Source organism: Fundulus heteroclitus, chromosome 5, assembly GCF_011125445.2.
Source record: "Fundulus heteroclitus isolate FHET01 chromosome 5, MU-UCD_Fhet_4.1, whole genome shotgun sequence".
NCBI lineage: Eukaryota > Metazoa > Chordata > Actinopteri > Cyprinodontiformes > Fundulidae > Fundulus > Fundulus heteroclitus.
Window position 1 is genome coordinate 33,795,651 of NC_046365.1, and position 19,793 is coordinate 33,815,443.

A 19,793-nucleotide genomic window follows, 5' to 3' on the forward strand; every position below is an offset into this window, starting at 1 on the left:
CAAAGCTGGACCGACCGCGTACACATGTACTGTATGTGCATGTGAACGGCTGCCACTCAGGGGTTTGATCCTCCTTGCCAATAAAATGCAACAGACAGAGCAGCGTAGCGTAGGAGCAAAAATGGTGGAGAACAGATCAAACTGTTCTCTTTCTAACACCATTATAAAGTTATGAGTTACTTACTTCTTCACTAGACATGTTCTGCCCAAAGGTGATGCTGTTTGCTGTGTTTTTATCCTTTGCAAATATGCGCATACGAGGCGACAGGTGAGGAGGAGGGAGGAAATAGGGTAGAGAGAGGCGTGGCTTGTCACACATTTTGTTTTGGACTACAGACAGTGCTCAACAGTCCACCTGGTGGTGAAATTTCGGTTATTGCTCCTTTAAACTCACAATATTTACTCTCACAACTTTTATCCTCCATCACACCATAGAACCTTGTTTTTAGCTTAATTTGGGCTAAATAAATGATTTAGGATTTTTATTTTTTATTTTTTTTTGCCTTTGGTGCGTCTCCCTTTGTGTTGATGTCTTTTGAGCCAGGTAATAACAACTGGGGGCTCGTCTGGGATAAATAGTGGGCTCAGAACATCTTCCAAGAATAACTTTGTGCGACAGTCCAGGTACAATTAAGTGATTATTGGTGTATTTTGTATTTTTGTAGCATGACAGACCACAGTGGCATTAGACCAAATCTATAATAAAGTGACCCAAGGGTTGCAACATTAAAACTTATGACCTGTGGCCATAAGACTCCACAAAACGTATCCCTACTGAGAACCTGCGGACAGTTTTTAATATGCAGGTGGACAGAAAGAAGCCAGTGAGATATGATCAAATCCAAGCTTACATTGGACAATAACAATTGACCATTGGTCAGGAACTGAGCTGGAAATTAAATCAAGCAAACCTGACAGAACTGTAGAATCTATGAAAAAGAGTCGAGGCAAACAACAATTCTTCACATTAGTTTGTTGTAGGCTACTACTAAGCAATAAAAGATTGTAAAATTTAATTGTTTTACAGTAAATATTACTAGAATAGAATAGGTTGGAATACAGCTGTCCTGTTTTGTCCCTCAGTTGGGAAATTCAGGTTTACCAGCAGCAAAGGCACAAAGTATAAATACAAATACATAAGACTGCGGAGTACGGACAAATACAACATACAAAAAATACTGTACAGTTATTGAATCAGATTAAAGAAATGCGCAATTGAATATGGTGATTCAATTGCCAAATTCAACAAACAAGCACTCATAAAAATGCATAAAAAACAACAACAGACTAGAATGAATGTTTTTATTATGTATTTATGTAATAAATTAAAAAAACACAGTGCAAACGCTCTAAATTTGGTACTGTATATCATCTTCTCTGCACTTACAGAGCCAATTAATCACAACTACAGCTCAATTTGTTTAATTGATGAGTGTAAAAAGAGGTTTAGAATAATAAGATATTTCACACTAATCATTTAGTACTAACATCGGTTTTTATTTAACGATGTTTAATGTTGTTTTATCACCCAAAAAACTATTAAACCCTGTAAACTCACAGCATTACTCAGCACTTTTCTTTTAAAGCGGAATCAGCACTTTCTGCTTTTCATTATTTGCTGTCTCCCGGCCAATTTTAGTTTAACATAACATCTCAAACACTCAAGCGTGTCCGTTAGTGTCACGTTAATGTCAGTTAATGTATTAGTGGATTAGTAACGCTGTCTTTCATAAGGGCGCAGATTTGAGGCGAAAACAACATTTTTTTTCTCTTCTCTCCACCCGGTCTGGAGGAGGAGGGTGGGGTTTAGAGCCTCTCTTTCCTCACCAACTACCGGACACCCCGCCTTTCTGCCCCCGGTAACCGAGCTTCCGTTCTCGGATTGAGTGATTAGACACTCCGCCTCGCTGTCCCTGCGGATTTAGATTAAGTTTTAATGGAGTTTTTTTTCTTAAAGGAAGTCGGCAGCAGAAAAAAACTACTGTGAACCCGGATACAGTCAGATGAGAAAGAGAGAGAGAGAGAGTCATTCGTGCCACGTCCATGAAGCGCTCCGTCAGCTGGCCGAACATCTGTAGAAACCCTCCGGCAACAAAGAGGAAAAGCGGTTCGTCAGCAGCGCAACAGTTGCACTGAGTCACGCAGCAGTTCCAGCGCGCTGGGTTTAATAACTCCCGTCTGCGTCTGGAGTCCGTGTTCCGCGTCGCGTTGACTCACGTCTTAGCGCAAACCACCGGGACATCTGCCGAGCCCCGAGGCTGATAGCCTCCGCCGGGATTCTCCGGTCCCCCTGTCAGGTGAAAGGCGTGGCTCTGGGCGTGGGAGGCGGGGGAAAAAGCTTTGTTCCAACTACACCTGAGCGAGAGATTCAGTTACCCGGGCGGTCCGGGGTTGAGCCGTTGGAGCGCCAACTGCTGCCGTTAGCTTATGAAACCCCTCACCAAATGGATCCGTTCACCCTCCGAACCCAGCAAACTCGGAATTATGTGTGAACCGTAATGACTTATCGCACACATCTGAGGCTTGACCCCTCGTACCGACGGTGGGAAACTTGAGTCGGACCGGTTTTAGCGCTTTTTATCGTTTATTTAGACCCGGTCGGGCCATGGCTCTGTCTCAGGTCCAGTGTCTGGACGACCATCACGTCAACTGGCGGATCAGCGAGAGCAAGCCGGAGTTTTTCTACAGCGAGGACCAACGGCTGGCCCTCGAGGCGCTCATCGCCAAGGGCCGCGATGCGTTCACGGACTACGTCCAGAAGCACGGAGTCCGGGAGTTCCTCTCGGAGCGCGAGCTGGAGCGGCTCGCGCGCATCGCGGAGGCTTACCGACCGGGGCACGAGCACCACCAGCGGCCCGAGACTCCCGGCTCGGGGAACTTGACTGCGGGGTCCGGGGAAGAGGGAGAAGACGGGGAGGTGTCGCTCGAGTACTGGCCGGACCGGTCCGAGGCCTCGGTGGTGGAGCTGGACCTCGGGTGGCCCGACTCCATCTCGTACCGGGGGGTGACGCGCGTGACCGTGCACACGCAGCCCCCCACTGAGGGCCAGACGCACATCAAGGAGGTGGTTCGCAAGACCATTGCATCAGCACAGAAGGTAGGTGGCGTGGAGGAAAATGGTAGAAATTATTATTATTATTTATTTTTTTATTGATAAAAGCAAAAATTTAAGTTTTCTTTTCTTTCAAAAGCAGAATATAACTCGGGGGTCACCAACCTTTTTGAAACTGAGAGCTACTTCATTGGCGCTGTGTCATACCAGTACTGACTTTTAAACTAGAAGAATCAGAGTTGATCTTAACTTTATGTAAAAAAACAAACATATTTTTCATGCTTTGGTGTTGATGCTGTTTTAAAATCTATATAAATGCAAGTGTGAATAAACAGGACGAGGAACAGAGTAAAATTAGGTTTTAGATGCAGCTCACTGGCGGTCCTTGGGGGCTACTTGGTGCCTCCTGATATAACACAAGCACATATGAGCTAAATCACAACTAAAACGCACAAGATTAAACAGCTGGTACAATATTTATTCACAAATAAAGAATGCACCACTGCACAACCCATTAAAAAACAGTGAACATCCTCTTCTTGGTCTTTAAACTGGTCGACAGACTTCATTTTACACACACTGATTTGAGTTTAGTAAATATTAGATATATATTCTAGTTTATTGCTAAATAAACAGCCATTGACTTCCTAACCCTAACCTTTTACAAGGAGGATGTGCCACAAAGTAATCACTAAATAACTGGCTTTTCACAGAAGGGTGTATCCAGGCTTTATTAATGAAAAGTTTGGTGGAAGGAAAAAAAGTTGTACATGTACACAAACGGCAGCAAATGCCCACATTGTGGAGACTGTTGGAGAGGTCGATAAGGCACGGACCCCTGTTGGAGTCAGTGCCTCAGGGGCCACAACAAACACAGACAGACCCAGCAGATGGGCTACAGCTGTCCCATTGCTTGTGTCAAGATGCGTCAGAAGTGTCTTATAAGATAAGCAGAATAAGCAGTGAACTGTTGCTTAGTGGCTCAAAGTAATCTTCTTTTCAGATGAAAGTTTATTTTTCATTTGGTTTGGAAATCTGGTCCCAAGGGAAGTTTCCCCACAGTTGAGAGATAATTTCAGGAGCCATGTTATCTGCTGGTGTATGTCCGCTGTGTTTTCTCAAGTTAAAGACCAGCCAAGGCATCTGCCAGGAAACCTTAGAGCACTTTTACATGAGTTTTGTGTTACATGGTTTAAGTGCTGTATGGTGCATTCTGGTTCTCAAACATCGACTTTAACTTAATGGACTGTTTATAGTAAGAAAAAAAAAACCTAGAGGCCATAGGCTGGTATAGGAAATTTAAATAATCTCTGAATGATCTGTAATCAAAATACCTTTTTTTGTGGTGAGATCTTTCCCAGCATCATAAACAGTACATTCTTTTACATGGATTGATTGCTAATTTTGATTTTTATCAGTGCTTGGGAGTTTCTTTCCTCTTTCTTTTTATAGAGCCAAGAGCCATGTTTTTAGATTGAATTCAGTCTAATGTCTGAAATTCAACTCAAACCGGATCTCTCACTTACCCCCCCCCCCTTAAAGATCACCGTTCTCCACAGTTTTACGTCTCATAAATTTCTATCCCCTTATTTCACGTGCCACCCTTGCATACGCCTACATCTAAGTTTTATTGAGGCAAGTCTGAGCTTGAGGTGTCACTGGAAAGAAATGCACTTACGTCACTGAACTAGTTTACATGCCTGCACCATGCATATCACTTTTACCTTTCCTACTCAGAAATCCTGGCACGTACTCACACACCGGTTTGGTCTGGCACAAAAGAAACAAGTGAAAATTATTACACCTGGTCCAAAAAAATTACAGATGCTCCTGCTGATAAGTGCGCTTTCATTGGGTTCCAATTAACCTGAGGGTGGCAGTGCGGTAGTCTTGCCAGCTATGATCACTTTAATCATGACTATCTTGTTTTCCAGTTGTGCTTTTTTTTTTTTTTTTTAAACGTCTAATTGGGTTTGGTCAATGGGACTCTTGTGTCTGTGGCGTTTCTGTGCAGCGGAGGAACACAGTGTCCAGTCCAGCAGCATTTTATCGCCTCTCTGCAAAAACATTCTTTGTCTCTAACAGCCACTTGATGAAACTTGTACTTTCTGGAGTGGAATGCTTTCGTTCCTAATTTATTGTTCAGTACTGCAGAGTGCCCGGCTTCCTCTGCGGATTAAACGGGTTTTGATATTGTTGATAAAGGAGCAGAATCAACCGAACCCACCCTTCGGACCAGGAAACATTAACACGAGCTCTGGTTTCCTGCTTGTGTTTTTCTTGTGTGTGTGTGTGTCTCTGCAGGTGATAGCTGTGGTGATGGACGTGTTTACAGATGTGGATATCTTTCGAGACCTTCTGGACGCGTCCTACAAACGCAAAATCCCCGTGTACATAATCCTGGACATCGCCGCTGTGCCCTGCTTTCTTTCCATGTGTGGCAGGGCTGATATGCACCGGGGCCACCTAAAGGTTTGTATGCACACACGCAGATGCTGTTTTGATAAGGAGCTAAGAGTAACACAGCATAGAAATATTCCTAAAACAGTTTTGATCTTCCACAGACGATACTTTTTTTAAGAAAAAAAACACTCATTTTAACAATTTGCTCACAGTTTTGGGTGCATATTTGGAATTTTGGAGATCGCAGTGCTTGACTGATTTAGGGTCGCATGCGTTTTTTTTTATGCAGGCGTCTAACTTGTAGCAGCCAGTTGTTCAACATCGACCAAACGGCATTTTTGTTTATTTTTTTTTCCTCTGGGGTAAACGGGTTTAGGCACTAACAGAAAATAGTTAGTGTTTGACGGTAATTTTCTTAGGGGTTTTCAGCACTGGAGGACAGGAAGAAGCTGAACACATTCCTGTCTATGCTGCAGGCAATTAAAAAAAGCCACACAAACTGTTGCGTCGCTGTGCCTAATCGTTTTCTCTCTCAGATCCCGGTCTTCCTTTCCAACAGCGTTATCCGGGCCAATCTTAGTTCCCTATACGTATATCCCAGTATGCCGTTATTGTGAGTGCTTTCTTTAGCTGCTCCTGTGAGATTTTGCTCAGAACTATCGCTGAGCTTGGAACCGCACCCTTATTATAGAGCCGAAGACAAATACCACAGGGTGTGTCAACGAAGCATGGGAGTCCAAGCTCTAACCTGCACAGCCACTCAACATCATGTAGAGATTATTAATGCTGAGCACCAACTCTTAAGCAACAAGGAAAGGCTTTCTCCTAAGGCTCTTCTTTCTGCTGTTGCCATTATTTCCACCTTTTTGTGCAATAAAGTACTTTGTGCCATCAATGTCAAACCCTGTAGAGTCATATAGCGTTGACACCGTGTGTCTGCAGAATCTGCGAGTGCGCTGCTGTGGAGGCCTGGAATTCTTCACACGATCGGCACAGCGGGTGCGCGGCTCCTTGAACGAGAAGTTTCTCCTCGTAGATGGAGACAAAGCCATCTCTGGCTCATACAGGTGAGTACTCCATGATTCAGAGCTCTGACTCAAACCTATTCATAATAATTTGCTGAAGTATTGACAGAATTTCTTGTAGGACCTTAGTGACGTGTAATACATTTTCAGACTGTCCAAAAGTTTGTCAGTTTTTCTTTAGACTTTGGCTGCTTCTTCATATATTTTTCCTGATTCAGCAAAATTTATTGTTCAACCCACTTTAAATCTGACCCATAAAACATTCAGGTACAAAAGGATAGTGAAATTAAGATAATCTGGTGTGTAAATATTTTGCTTTGTCCGTTTTGTACCCTTATTGCACTTTTACGTATATACCTTGTGGTTCAGTGGGGGTGAAAACATAAATCCTTTGACTTTCATTTCACACAGCGTATTCACCACCTAAAGCCAGACTGCCTTGCATTCTTTCGACAACTTAAAAGATTCCACAGCACGAGGGTCACAAGTCAAAGACACCATTTATACTTCCTATATGCAACGCTGCATTGAATTTTATAGATGTGCTTTTCAAATGTTGCAACAACGTCACCAAATCCCATGATATGCCATGCAGACACTCTGTCTGCACAGGCGAAGATTCACTCACCTCTACATGTTGGACTAACAGCCGTCTGACCTACTTTCAAATTAAGTCAGCTGATAATTATTTGACAGCTTGGGTTCATTCATAGGCAGAAAATATTGAACTTTGATCCCCAGATGGTCAGGTCAATTATTGGGGATAAAACTGATGGTGCGTCTTTCATCCCAAAACACATGAAATTATTTGTAATAGGGGCATCAAAGGCAACTCATACCTAAAAAAACTAAGGCATGATAGGAAACCTGTTTTTCATCACCAGCCTGGCATAAATAGACATAATTTCTTCCCATTTCTTTTGGCTAAATCCTTGGATTGTCAGGGATGGAAAATTTAAAATTAAATGAGAATGTGAAGTTAAAGCCAATGTTACTGACCTAATTACCGAAGGACAGTTTATACCCTTCATCCGAATATACACGCACTTACAAAACAGGCAGCAACTCACATACTTCAAAGACGCGACCTGATGTTTCACAAACTGCGATTCCTTTCCTCATGTTTAAACACGTGTACGGCACTGCAAGTTAGGAAACAGTGTGGCAGCAGCTTAATGCACGTTGTTACTGGCAGCCTGGCATAAAGATTCACTTCCTCATCTTTTTTGTGGAAACCATTAAAAATACAAAAAAAAATCATAGGCGAACAAACACAAAAGAAGTGTTTTGTATTAACAAATCATCCAAAAGAGATATTAGCTGAAAACTTGGCAGTAGGTGTGTTATCTGAAAAATGAGCCCATTCTGGTGCCAGGCTGTTGCTGGATAGTTTCCACAACTTTCAGATTGTTTATCTGCTATAAATAGGTTTTAGTGCTGACACTTCTTCTTTTGTCTTATTACGTAAATTTTCCCCCCTTTTTTTTTTTTAAAGCAAACATTGCATAGCCGATAGATAACATTTAAAAACATTCATCTGGAAATGATCAGGCACTGGACAGAAAATGACTGAAAAGTCTAGAGAAAACCTCCAAAGAGCAGAGAGATCTCTTGATCACTGCCACTTTAAAACTGCACTAATGCGTTTTTTTTACCGTTTTTTTATCTATATCAAAACAAATGACTACAGCATCTAAAAAGCAAGAATTTTCACCCAACCCGCCACACTTCTAGCTAGCATTTTTAGTTTTCCAAACATGTTGCCGTGTTGATTCAGTTGCTGTCCCGTCACCCAGGCCTTTCTGGTTTACGGCCGCAGGAGGAAGCGCACATAAATCAACCACACACGTCCTGTTCAGCAGAAAGTTACTGACAGAAACAGTTAGCAGCTAGCTGACGTACAAAGAGGAGAATTTAGCAGCCACAGAGGCAGATAATATCCTCAGTGTCTCGTGGAGAGTTGGGCCACACCAAAATGTGGCTGATAATGCTTCAGTGTTGCAGCACGGATTCATTAGAGCCGGGCCACAGCTATGTTACTTCTGTTTATTAGCATACAGTGGCTTGCAAAAGTTTCAATACCTCTTCTAATTTCCACATTATTTTTATGTCAAAACCACAATAATGCAATGCATTTTATTGCGATCATGTGACATAAACCAATGCAACATTTTGAAACGAAAGGAAGATGAGACGATTGTCAGATTTCTTGTTTCAGGGGATTTGTAGTCTCAGTTTTCTGCCCCAGATAATCGGTTAAAACGTTCACAACTGACTAGAGCATCTTCTTCAACATGGTTGCTTTGTGGGAAACTACTTGAGCTGTGGATCTGGGCAGCTCCTCCAGAGCTAACCATTGGCTGCTTCTATGAGTAATGCTCTACTGGCCACATTCGTTAGGTAATGCGATCCTCGCTTGGCTTGTCAGTTTAGGAGGCCCGCCATGTTTTGGTAGGTTTACAGCTTTTTTTTGTCATGCTCTATTGAAAGCTAGGTAAACTATTGTTTTATACCCTAATCCAGAGGTGTCAAACTCATTTCTATATAGGGCCACTTTGGCGTCATGAAGTCATGAAAAGGGCCGGTTGCATGTGTATAGACGATACTTTTCATTTCATAATTTCATTCCAGTTCGGATAGAAGTATAAAAAATGCACAGTAACATAAAAGTAGCACCCTTAGGCCCAGTTTATACAGTTTTTCTGCAAAAAAAGTTGATATTGTTGTGAGTTACACTTACAGGAGGCACAGTTTTAGCCACTTTATACACTTTAAAAGGATATATGCCTCTACTTTATGACATGATATGCCTTTTTATTGGCTCTTGAGGGCCGGATAACTTACCTTGACGGGCCGGATTTGGCCCGCGGGCCTTGAGTTTGACACCTGTGCCCTAATCTAAAGCTTCGTCTTTATACCTCCCTGACCTGTCTGCTTTGTAGCTTGATCTTCATGATGCTGCTTGTTCCATAACGTTCTCTAACAAACCTGAGGTCGTCACAGGACAGCTGGATTTATAACTGAGATTAAACGTCACAGATAAAAGCTGTGGCTTCTTAATGTATTTGGTGAAAGGGGCTGAATACAAATGTATGGAGTGAGTTTTGTTCCATTATTGTTGTAAGCAAAAAACACATTTTGTAAATAGAAAATTGGAAAGAAAATGCAAATTAAATTTTTAAAAACTTCTTAATCAAAAAAAGGTTTTGCTTCGCTTCAGGTTTTTTTTTTAATGTCCTCTTCATCAACATTACTCTGCTGAGAAATGATGTTGTGAATATATTTTTCATATGCGTATTGCAGTCCTGTCAGTCTGGTCTTCTCAGATATTTTTTGCGACATTACTCCAAAAATTTGAAATGATTTCCTTAGAAATATCTTTCACTGAAATCATTGTGGAATCCATGGCAAGATGTGGGCGGCTAGCAATGTTTGCCAGGCATAGCAACAGTAAACATGGGGGGGGCGGGCCTTAGCAAAGGGTGAATTAGATCTTTTTTTTCATATTTCATATTTTCAAATTAATTTTTTTTCAAACTAATTTTTTTTTCGAACAGATTTAAAATTTTCAAATTTAATTTTTTCAAATTACTCTTGAGGAGTGGGGGAGTGGTGGCCTAGTGGTTAGAACATTGCGCTTGGGTCCCAGAGGTTCTGAGCTCAACTCCCATTGACTGCCACTCTGGGTCCCTGAGCAAGACCCTTAACCCCAGACTGCTCCCCAAGGGGATGGTTTATATGCAGAAGTGAATCTCTCTATTGTGAGATCAATAAAGTTCAACTATTATTATTATTGTTCAGATTGCGTTTTACAGATCACATTTTCTTGCAGACCATTAGAAACACATCTTTGTTCCTCACTCCAGAAGTGCAGAGAATGTGATCTGTAAAAAGCAATTTTAAAAGAAAACTGAATTTGAAAAAGAGAAATGTGGGGAAAGATTTATTTGAAAATATAAAATCTGTTAAAAATGTTTTTGAAAAAGTAAAAATTTAAAAATAGATAAATAAAAAAGTTATGTTTATTATTATTATTATTATTATTATTATTATTATTATTATTATTATTATTATTATTATTATTATTATTATTATTATTAACAAATAAACTGCCGAGTTACTCCCAAAACTTTTTTTTTTTTAATTAAGAAGTTTTTCTAAGTTTAATTTCTGGATTGCACTTTTTCTTTTCAAATTTCCATTCACAAAACGTGTTCTTTGCTAGCAACAATAATGGACCAAAATTCAATCCATATAAATCTGTCATGAAATACCCCCAAAATTTGATAAAATGTGTGGTTTTAATGTAAGAAAATGTTTAAGGAGTATGAATACTTTTGCAAGGTTGTCATTAAATGACTCATTAAGTACATTAGTTTCATTGCATCATCTTTTTGTCTCCCAGTTGACCTGGGAATATCATGATAAATAGGTAGGAGACACAAAAACACAACAATTTATCAGTTATAGTGAAACGCATGTTGAGGTAAATCTCTTTAAATCACTTAAAAAGCCTAAAAGACATTAGACTCTGAATGGTTGAGTAATGACTTCACTATATAGTCTTTTTCCTTTAAGACCAGTCCTTACATGCAGCATGTCTGCTGTCAGCTGGAGCTCATTTAATTAAATTATCCAGAATTTCCTGCATGCAAACCGTTGTCTTTACTGCGGCGGTGCTCCGACTTTTCTTTTATATGCAATGATGTAACTCATTCCCTCAGGAAGTTTTAACAGTTTATGTAATTTGATCAAAGGTTGTTTGATGATGTGGGACTTCAGCAAATTATTAAACATCATGACTTGGGTTTTTTTTCCCACAGTATAAGAATCTGCTGACGACGAAATTCTCATTTGCTGGTTGTGACCTTAACGTTTTAATCTCTGTGGCTTTCCAGTTTCACCTGGTCCTCGTCCCGTCTGGACCGGAACCTGATCACCGTCATCACCGGGCAGGCAGTGGAGACCTTTGACATGCAGTTTCGGGATCTCTACCTCTTGTCCAGAGGAGTGTCCCTCAACAAGGTTCCCCTGCAGGACGAGCCGATCCCTGAGCCGCTGGTTCAGGCGGCGCCGACACCTGTCCCGGCTTCTATTGCGAGGAAGCTCATCAATCCCAAATATGCACTCGTTGCGGCGGGCAATCACACAAGTCCCACCTCCTCTGACCAGAACTCCAGTAAAAAGGAGTCAAACTCCCAGAATCCCACTGGGCTCAAGATATTTAAAGGACGTATTAAGGAGGTCATCCAGGAGGCGCCCTTACATCCAGGGTTGGTCGGTCTGGGCAAAGCCAACTTAATCCCGTATCTTCCAACCTGGCCGGAGCCGGACCCCCCGAGTGACGTGATCGGCTTCATCAATATCCGAGATGACAAGAGGGCCCATCAGGTCCACTTACAGAGGTCAGAGAGGTTCGAGGTTAGTCAGGCTATACGCTTCAGCTCACCACTGACCCAACCAGCGCCGGCTCAGGAATCCACCTCAGATCAGGATCAAAAGGAGCCACAAACAGAACAAACGGTATCTGGAAATATAAGTGCTAAAGATCCTACGCCTGTAGTTCCAGCAGAGAGCAAGCTTGGGTCCGAAACGGCTCCAAATAAGGACCAGACTGATTCCGCAGGTTCCCCTCAGCAGCCCAACACACCTGTGCAACATGAACCACAAACATCTGCAACACAACCCAAAGTTACTGCCGAGCCACGGCCTACGGACAATACTGGAAGAGCTCCGGAAACGCCACCCGCAGCGCCGCCTGTTCCCAAGCGCCGCACGCTGCAGTTAGTCATAGACCCCGCGTCGTCAGAGCAGCCCGGAGAGGCGCAGTTCACCCTGGTAAAAATGGACCAGGTGAATAATCTGCACACCGAACGGCCTCAAAAGGAGCCGACCCAGAACCGCAGCCGGTTAACGTCGAAGAACCAAGACGAAGACTCCGGCAGCAACGAAGAGGGCAGCCAAGACAGCACTAAGGTCCTATGCGACCGAGCGGCGGCCGAAGTCCCCTCCAGTGCATCCACGGCGTCAGAGGAGGAGTTCTATGACTGTCCGCCGCAGGAGGCCGGCAGCCGGCTGATCAACGGGGGGCAGGCCGGATCAGGCAGGGGGCCTTCCCACGGAGACGGACTCAACATGATGGCCCGCTTGTCTCAGAGCATGCTGGACCTGCGGGAGCCCAGCCAATCAGAGGGCGGCGCTTCCCTAATCCGCCAATCCCAGCAGCTGCGCAGAATGGAGCATGCCTCCCCGCACCGGCACATCGGACAGGTGAGCACGCTGTACAAAAACCGCACGGCCTAATCCTCACCGAGTGATGAAAGAACGCCTGAGTGACAGAAATGAACTGAAATCAGTTTTTTAATTATTTTAAGTTCTTGAATTACCAGTCCAGGCAAACTGTTTTCTCCTGTGCCTTGAAGCAGTAATCACACCTCTTTAACTCTACATAGATATCAGGGTAGAGCAAAACCCATCGTATTTTATTGGCGCTTCATTTGCAAGACCAACACAAGGTAGCCCAACACCCCAAGGAGGAAGGAAATTATAACATTGTTTTCAGTTTGCTGCTCAGCCCCGATTACAATGAAACACCTAAAAAGAATCAGGGTGAAGCAGTTGCTTTCAGAAATCATCTAATCACTAAGTAGAATGTGATTTATTATCAATAAATGTTAACAAATGCACTTTGTGAAGCCCTTAAAGATTTGTTAGAGTACATGATGTAATCAGAAGCTTTGGATGTTTATTGAAAAACTAAGCCTAACGTCTTATAGAGCAGAGGTTCCCCACCCTGCTCTCCTCAGGGACGCTGTCCTGCATGTTTTCTCCTGGCTGCTACACGCCTCACTTAAATGAGGCTTCTGCAGCGCTCATGGCATGCAGAGAAGGTCATGCAATCACTGGAATCAGTAGAGCTGGACCAGAGACAAATGAAGAGCTGCAAAACTTTCCTTAACCCTCTGGAAAAATTATTTTGTTTTACAAATATACACTATAAAAAAACTTGATCGTTATTGTAAAAAACAAAATAAATTGTGCCTCTTTTTTATATTTAGGAGCTAAAGTTACAACTTTTACACAAAAAAAAAGTTGTTCCCTTGTCAAATGAGGCCAGACGATTCCTTTCCATATATGTAAAAACTGTAGAAACTTAATTAAACCACACACGAAAACAAAAGGCTCAAACTGAAATAACGAGCTAGCTAATAAAGGACAAAAATAATCCCATTAAGCGATAAGAGAATGTTGGAAAATGTCCATGATGAGGTTAATATTTTACACTATTGCTTTCCCAGGGTAATAATAGGGAGCCACTTTGAGAAGCCCTGACCCGAACCGGCTCGGCAAGGCATCGATCAGAGAAGCAGCCGAGAGGCCGCTGTTGACAGGAAAACATCACAGTTTGCCACAAGCCATCCAGGGAACAGAGCAAACATTTAGAAGCAGCAGCTTTGGTCTGAGGAGACCAGAATTAAACTATTACGCCTGCATAAAAACACTTAAACGGGACAAAAAAAAAAAGACAGGACCCTGAATGCACCATCCCACAGTGAAACATGTTAGCAGCAGAATCGTACTGCAGGGGTGATGCTCTTCAGCAGGGGTTGGGAACCTGGTCAGAGTCGAGGGGAAGATGAAGCTGTAAATCCAGGTTTATTCTGGGTAAAAAAAAAAACTCTTAGAGGAGGCAAACGACTGGAGACCCTGAGAGACTCAAATGTATGCCATGGAAAAGCTTAGATGAGAGCAGCTGCAGGTATTAGACTGGCCCAGTTAAACTCCAGACCCAATCCAATCCGGCTTGGAAATCACCGTTCCTCAGTCAATCTGATAGAGTCTGAGCTGTTATGCAAAGAAGAGGTGAACATTTCAATCTGTAGACATGGAAAACTGTCAGAGAAAAACCCAAGAGACTAGCAGCTGAACCTGCAGCGACAGATGGATCTGCAGAGTACTGACGGATGGAAATGAATTTATTTATTTTTATTGGCAAAAAAGTATAATTTTCTTTTCACTTTGCAATGATCCAATACTTGGTGTTGGTCTATCGCGTAAAATAGTATTAAATGTTTATTGTGATAAAACATTTCAATGAAAGCTTCACACTTTTGGGAGGCACTACATCTTCAAAACAAGAAATAACATTTAAAGTATGTTAAAAAAAAAAAAAAAAAAAAACTATCTGTTGGTATATTTTGTGTAACTTACTATTTTCTTGTTTTTGAGCTTTTGATGTCATAAAAAATAAGTACAGAAGGTTTCTACAGTCTAAGCTTAAAAAAAATAAACGATTCAAACAATGATTACAAAATCTAATCAGGATGAATCCCTGCTGCCCTCCATGACCAAATGCCTCTTCAGCTCAGAGACAGATCACCGGGAAAGTCCTGAGCTTCCCAGAAATGTTATTTGTCAGCACAGGACTAACAGGAAAGGCAAAGACTATTACACACACACACACACACACACACACACACACACACACACACATACGTCTGTTTAGCAAACTCATGTCAAAATCAGTTTGTTTGTCCAGCACAAGTCGCTACCTGCATAAACGTAGGCCGTCTTGCCTTTGTTTTCTTAATTAAAGTGTGTGTGTGTGTGTGTGTGTGTGTGTGTGTGTGTGTGTGTGTGTGTGTACCTGGGTAGAGAGCTCGGCTGATCATGCCCGGCAGGATGATGAAGATGAAGGGCAGTAACTTCAGATAGCCGGCGAAGATGGACGCTCCTTTAACGTGACTCATGTTCTTAGCCGACAGGGAGCGTTGTACAATAACCTGTATGTGCAGACGGAATAAAACAGGAACAAAAGGATCACATCAAGAGATTAGAGGGTTGAAATAAACTAGAGTCGCCATTCAGAAAAAGTCCAGTGTGATGGGTGAGAAAAACAAGTGCTGCCCTAAAAACAGGTTGAACTGCCTTCGAGATAAAAGGCGAAGACACAAATTTCTGCAGATCGAAGGAGTTCAGGCGGACTCTGATTAAACCCGATTAAACATAACTTATGAATCCTGCAGAAACATGATAGATAAGTAGAAAATGTTTTTTTTAAAAGGTTAATTAAACATGATTAGCATTTTATAAGTAGATATAAAGTAGAAATATCACTAACATTTTTGGTTCTCTGTATACCAATTTCAAAGAGATATAATGTATATTTTATATATATATATATATATATATATATATATATATATATATATATATATATATATATATATATATATATATATATATATATATATATATATATATATATATACACACCCCACCATCATACAGAAGAGTGCAAATACTTTTTAAAGTAAAATAATTCTAGGATATTGATTCAACTAAACCTAATGTGAACAGCACCCTCTGAATCTATTGGCACCCCTATAACAGATGTGTAAAATTAATTCACATTTCACTACAGTAATCCATTAATTCAGTGGGGGAATAAAATCCCACATTAAGAAAAATTAGTGGTTATTGGCAGCCCTAATAATCCTGTAAAACAAATCTAAACAAAGCATATTTTGTTGTCTAAAGTTGACCAGGAACTGTTAATTCGTAATAAATGATTTCTTGATTCCCTGAGGCGTAAATATGATGTGACGCGGTGGCCTATTTCTCGTAGCCACTTTTCAAAATGGGAAAGATTAGAATATGGCAGATGTGAGATAATCCCCATAAGTCTATTAACCAAAGCTACAGTCAGAGCGACAAAAACAAACAATACTGGACCAGAGACCCTGTTTGCTTTTCCACCATCTGCACTGAGGAAGGTAAACTATTCCCAGAGGGTTAGAAAACTGCAGTAAATTTATCACTCTTAAGAGTTTGCTACTGCATTAAATATCAAATGTTTTTATTGTTGGCGATTAGTTATGGAAGAAGCTGCACATGTGGCGTTTGTGAACAGCTAGAGCACAAAAAACGTGGCTGTTTCAGCATCAACCACCAACTTCATGGTCATTTTAATTAAAAGTGAATGAACTTCCTCTGCTATAAAAAGGGCTCAGACCTTCTTATAGCAGAAAAAAGCTGGTCATGCTGAAGTCGTTTGGCTGAAAGTTTTTATTTTATTTTCTTAGGAGTAAAATCTTTATCTTTTCCTGTAAAATGTTTCCTCTTATTTTAATACAGGAGACTATTTTTACTAGATCTCTCTGACCGCTGCTTGCTTTTTTTTTTTCTTTTGTCGTTTACACTCCTAAAACTACATTAATTTGTTTCAAAAACTTTATACATACAATTTTAAATGTATGTTTTGAAAAGAAATCTCAGTAGACATCGTTTGTGGTTTTATCAACAGTTTTTTTCCTCATTAGCAGTGATTGAGACGAGCAAAGGGAGTTTTTATAGCTTTATAGCGTTAGAGTTTTATGGCAACATGTTATATAATGGCTTGTAAGGCGGTGTGTGGTATAAAGATGAGAGCGGAAATAAGAATGTGACCAGATTCCTATTCCTGTTTGTACTTGCACTTAACCTGCAGTTATGGGAGCAGTCTTTATCAGCTTCAGATTACTTTCACTTTGTGTCTCTTCCGATTATTTGATTTTCAGTCTGTTGGTTTCTTCCTGTTAAAAATGTGCGAGAGATGACAAAGTGCAGAACCAAAGAAAATAATAAACTGCAACTGCAAACATTTAGCACTGTAAAATAAAACAAAACCAAAACTAGAAGAGGCTGGATAGGGATGTGGAAAGTTGAGAAAAGGAGAGTTTGTTCATGTAAGTGTTTGTTAAAGTAATGATTTTACACTTAAGGGTTTGTCTGTGACTCTGGGGCAAATGAGGAACCATAAGTCATGTTCATGTGACTGCAGCACTTCAAACTGAGTGAGAAATAATGCCGTATCCTTTCTTAGATGTATTACACACAGAAACATTCTTCTTTAAACAAATTAACCTTTTTTGCAACAGCATATTCTCAGGGGGGAATATCGCTGCTAACAGGGACCTCCCCGCTGTGCATGAAGGCAAAAATAAATATCATTAAGCTTTGTTTGTCACAGTTCCAGTTGTTTTAAACTCTTTAAAGCAACTAGTTTAGGTAAGTAGGTATTTTTTTTGCGGCCTATTCCTGCCTAACCTGAATGCCGTGCTTTTTTGTGTGCAAGAAAAGCAAGTAGTTTGTTACTAATTGATAAACACTGATCACCTCTAAAAAATATAGATATACATTTAAATAATGTTTCAGTGCCATTTCCAGGAGTTAGAGGAATTAATGTGCTCTAATTTAAGGTGAGATTCTTTGTAAAAGAAAGTGCCTGCATCAGGGTTAAGCTGCTGCTGCAATAAAAGGGTTTATTTCAAGTCTTTTGCACATCTTTTGAAAGGCCAAACATTTATCATAGGGACGGGTGTGAAGAGGTCTGATTAATGAAAATTAAAACGTAGTGAACTTCTGACGTGACAAATATAAATTTGTTGTATAATTCAACTCTAATTTGAAACAACTATGAGGAGAAATTTAAACTTCCAGGTTGTTTACGACATATTTTATTTATTAATTTATTTTTTATAAACCTGAAGGACCGAGAATCTTCCAGCTGAGTCGCTCATCTCCGTCTGTTGCCTCTCTCCGTACAGATATTCCAGATCTCAAGATCTCCGGCTCGTGACGCCAGACTGAGGGGACCTAAAGTAATAATCGCCAAACCAGGACGTTTCCACGCCCCTCCCCGAACCGCTGGTCATGTGATCGGAGGTCACCACTACCGGCAGGAGCTCCTGATGCCGCCCGGCTCGGCCCAGCTGCACCTGGAGGTCCGCTCCGGGCGGTCGCCGCGAAGACACAGCCCCGGCTACAGGAAGACATCGCCGCAGCCAACGGCCGACCAAATGGGGTTCCTCGGAGTGTCTCTGTCCAAACTCAGCAGCTTAAAAAATTTAAAAGGGCGTGCAGGAACCTCTCAGAAGAAAGCGTCTCAGATGAATAAGGCTGCCAGGTAGAACCGCGGGTCAGAACCGGTACCTGAGAGTGTTTTCTGACAAAAAAAAAAAAAAACTCCTGCTTAGAAACTGGAAACTCTTTCCTGTCACCTCTCTGATTTAAAACCTACAATGCAACATACCTGCAAGAGCTAATTTATGATAACTAGCCGATATGTCTGAGAGGTAGGGGGCGTCTGATGGTGATGAAAGGGTTGATGTTTGGGTTTACAGACGTGTAAATGTGCCACTTTGTTTTTGCTGAAATGTTTTCTCCGTGTGGTACTAGGTTCGGTAAGCTCTGATATCCGTCTCTGCACTTCAATCCCCCTAACAGCATGTTGAGCCCAGAGTTATATCAGATACTTTTTTCTTTTTCCTTACACGGTAATGTTTGTACATGTCCAACATTCACAGACGAAATGTGTCTGCGTTACGTAAGATTGTTTCTACTTATAGAAACAAATCAGGCTCACTGCAAAAAACGGAACTAGAAATAAGTAAAATGTTCTTAAAATCTGTGTATTTGTCCTTGATTTGAGCAGGTAAATAAGATGATTTGCCAATGGAATAAGAATTTTGCACTTAAAATGGAACAATTCATCTCCATCATCTTATTTCAAGTGCAGGATGTCTAATTATCTTATTTTAGGGGTCAAAATACTCATTCCATTGGCAGATAATCTTATTTACCTGCTCAAATCAAGGATAAATACACTAATTTTAAGAACATTTTACTTATTTTTTTTATCCGTTTTTGCAGTGCTTTGAGTACTGAGAGCACAATGTTCGGTTACACCTCCTCAGAGGACAGGGCTGCCATGTCTATTGCTTTTACATGTTTGACAAAGGTTGTTGATGACCTGTGCAAATGTAGACGCACGCACAATGTCGTGGGACCAAAAATGAATGTTTTTCAATAAAAAGACAAGACTGTTGCTGAGCTAACTCTGTTTTTTGACTCGACCGACCGGCCGGACTCCAGCGTGCACTTTAAAACGTTTCTGGGAAAAACTGTCAAACTGAGAGTGAAAGGGAAACAACTGGAGCAGGAAAGCGTCTGACGACACAACAGAACCGATGTGGAGAAAGTCTGATGGTTTGATGTGGATCTGCGGCGTTGTTGCGTTCTCAAAACGGACCCGGATGTCGGATGTCTTCCAAGCGTATGCCTTTTCACTTTACATCCTCAAAGCTCCACCGTGGACTTTGGAAAGTGCCTTGAGATGACATGTACCATAAATTGGCGCTATATAAATAAAATTGAATTGAATTGAATGGAAATTGTTTTCTTCTGGGATTTTATGCAATAGGTTGATCCAAAGCAGTGCATAACTATTGGGTGGAAGGAAAGGATATTTGGGAAAATATTACATAAGATTG

At 41.2% G+C, this 19,793-nt stretch overlaps 2 protein-coding genes across 3 annotated transcripts in view; one reads left to right on the top strand and one right to left on the bottom strand.

Annotated features, from left to right (window-relative positions):
- slc5a10 (solute carrier family 5 member 10) overlaps positions 1 to 19,793 on the bottom strand; it is a 49,799-nt gene that overhangs the window by 18,791 nt on the left and 11,215 nt on the right. The window contains exon 9 of the mRNA XM_036137452.1: positions 15,128 to 15,263. Within this exon, the coding sequence (XP_035993345.1) occupies positions 15,128 to 15,263 (136 nt within the window). The remainder of the gene's footprint in view (positions 1 to 15,127; positions 15,264 to 19,793) is intronic.
- On the top strand, positions 1,570 to 18,470 carry LOC105934063 (protein FAM83G). Of its 2 annotated transcripts, XM_036137451.1 has the most exons (6): positions 1,570 to 1,859; positions 1,958 to 3,097; positions 5,357 to 5,524; positions 6,398 to 6,522; positions 11,379 to 12,750; positions 18,069 to 18,470. In XM_036137451.1, exons 2-6 carry the CDS (start codon positions 2,606 to 2,608, stop codon positions 18,429 to 18,431), a joined length of 2,520 nt encoding a protein of 839 aa, XP_035993344.1. In that variant the 5' UTR covers positions 1,570 to 1,859; positions 1,958 to 2,605; the 3' UTR covers positions 18,432 to 18,470. The 2 variants fall into 2 exon arrangements, with proteins under 2 accessions (XP_035993344.1, XP_012729338.2); XM_012873884.3 differs by having other exon boundaries at positions 1,570 to 3,097.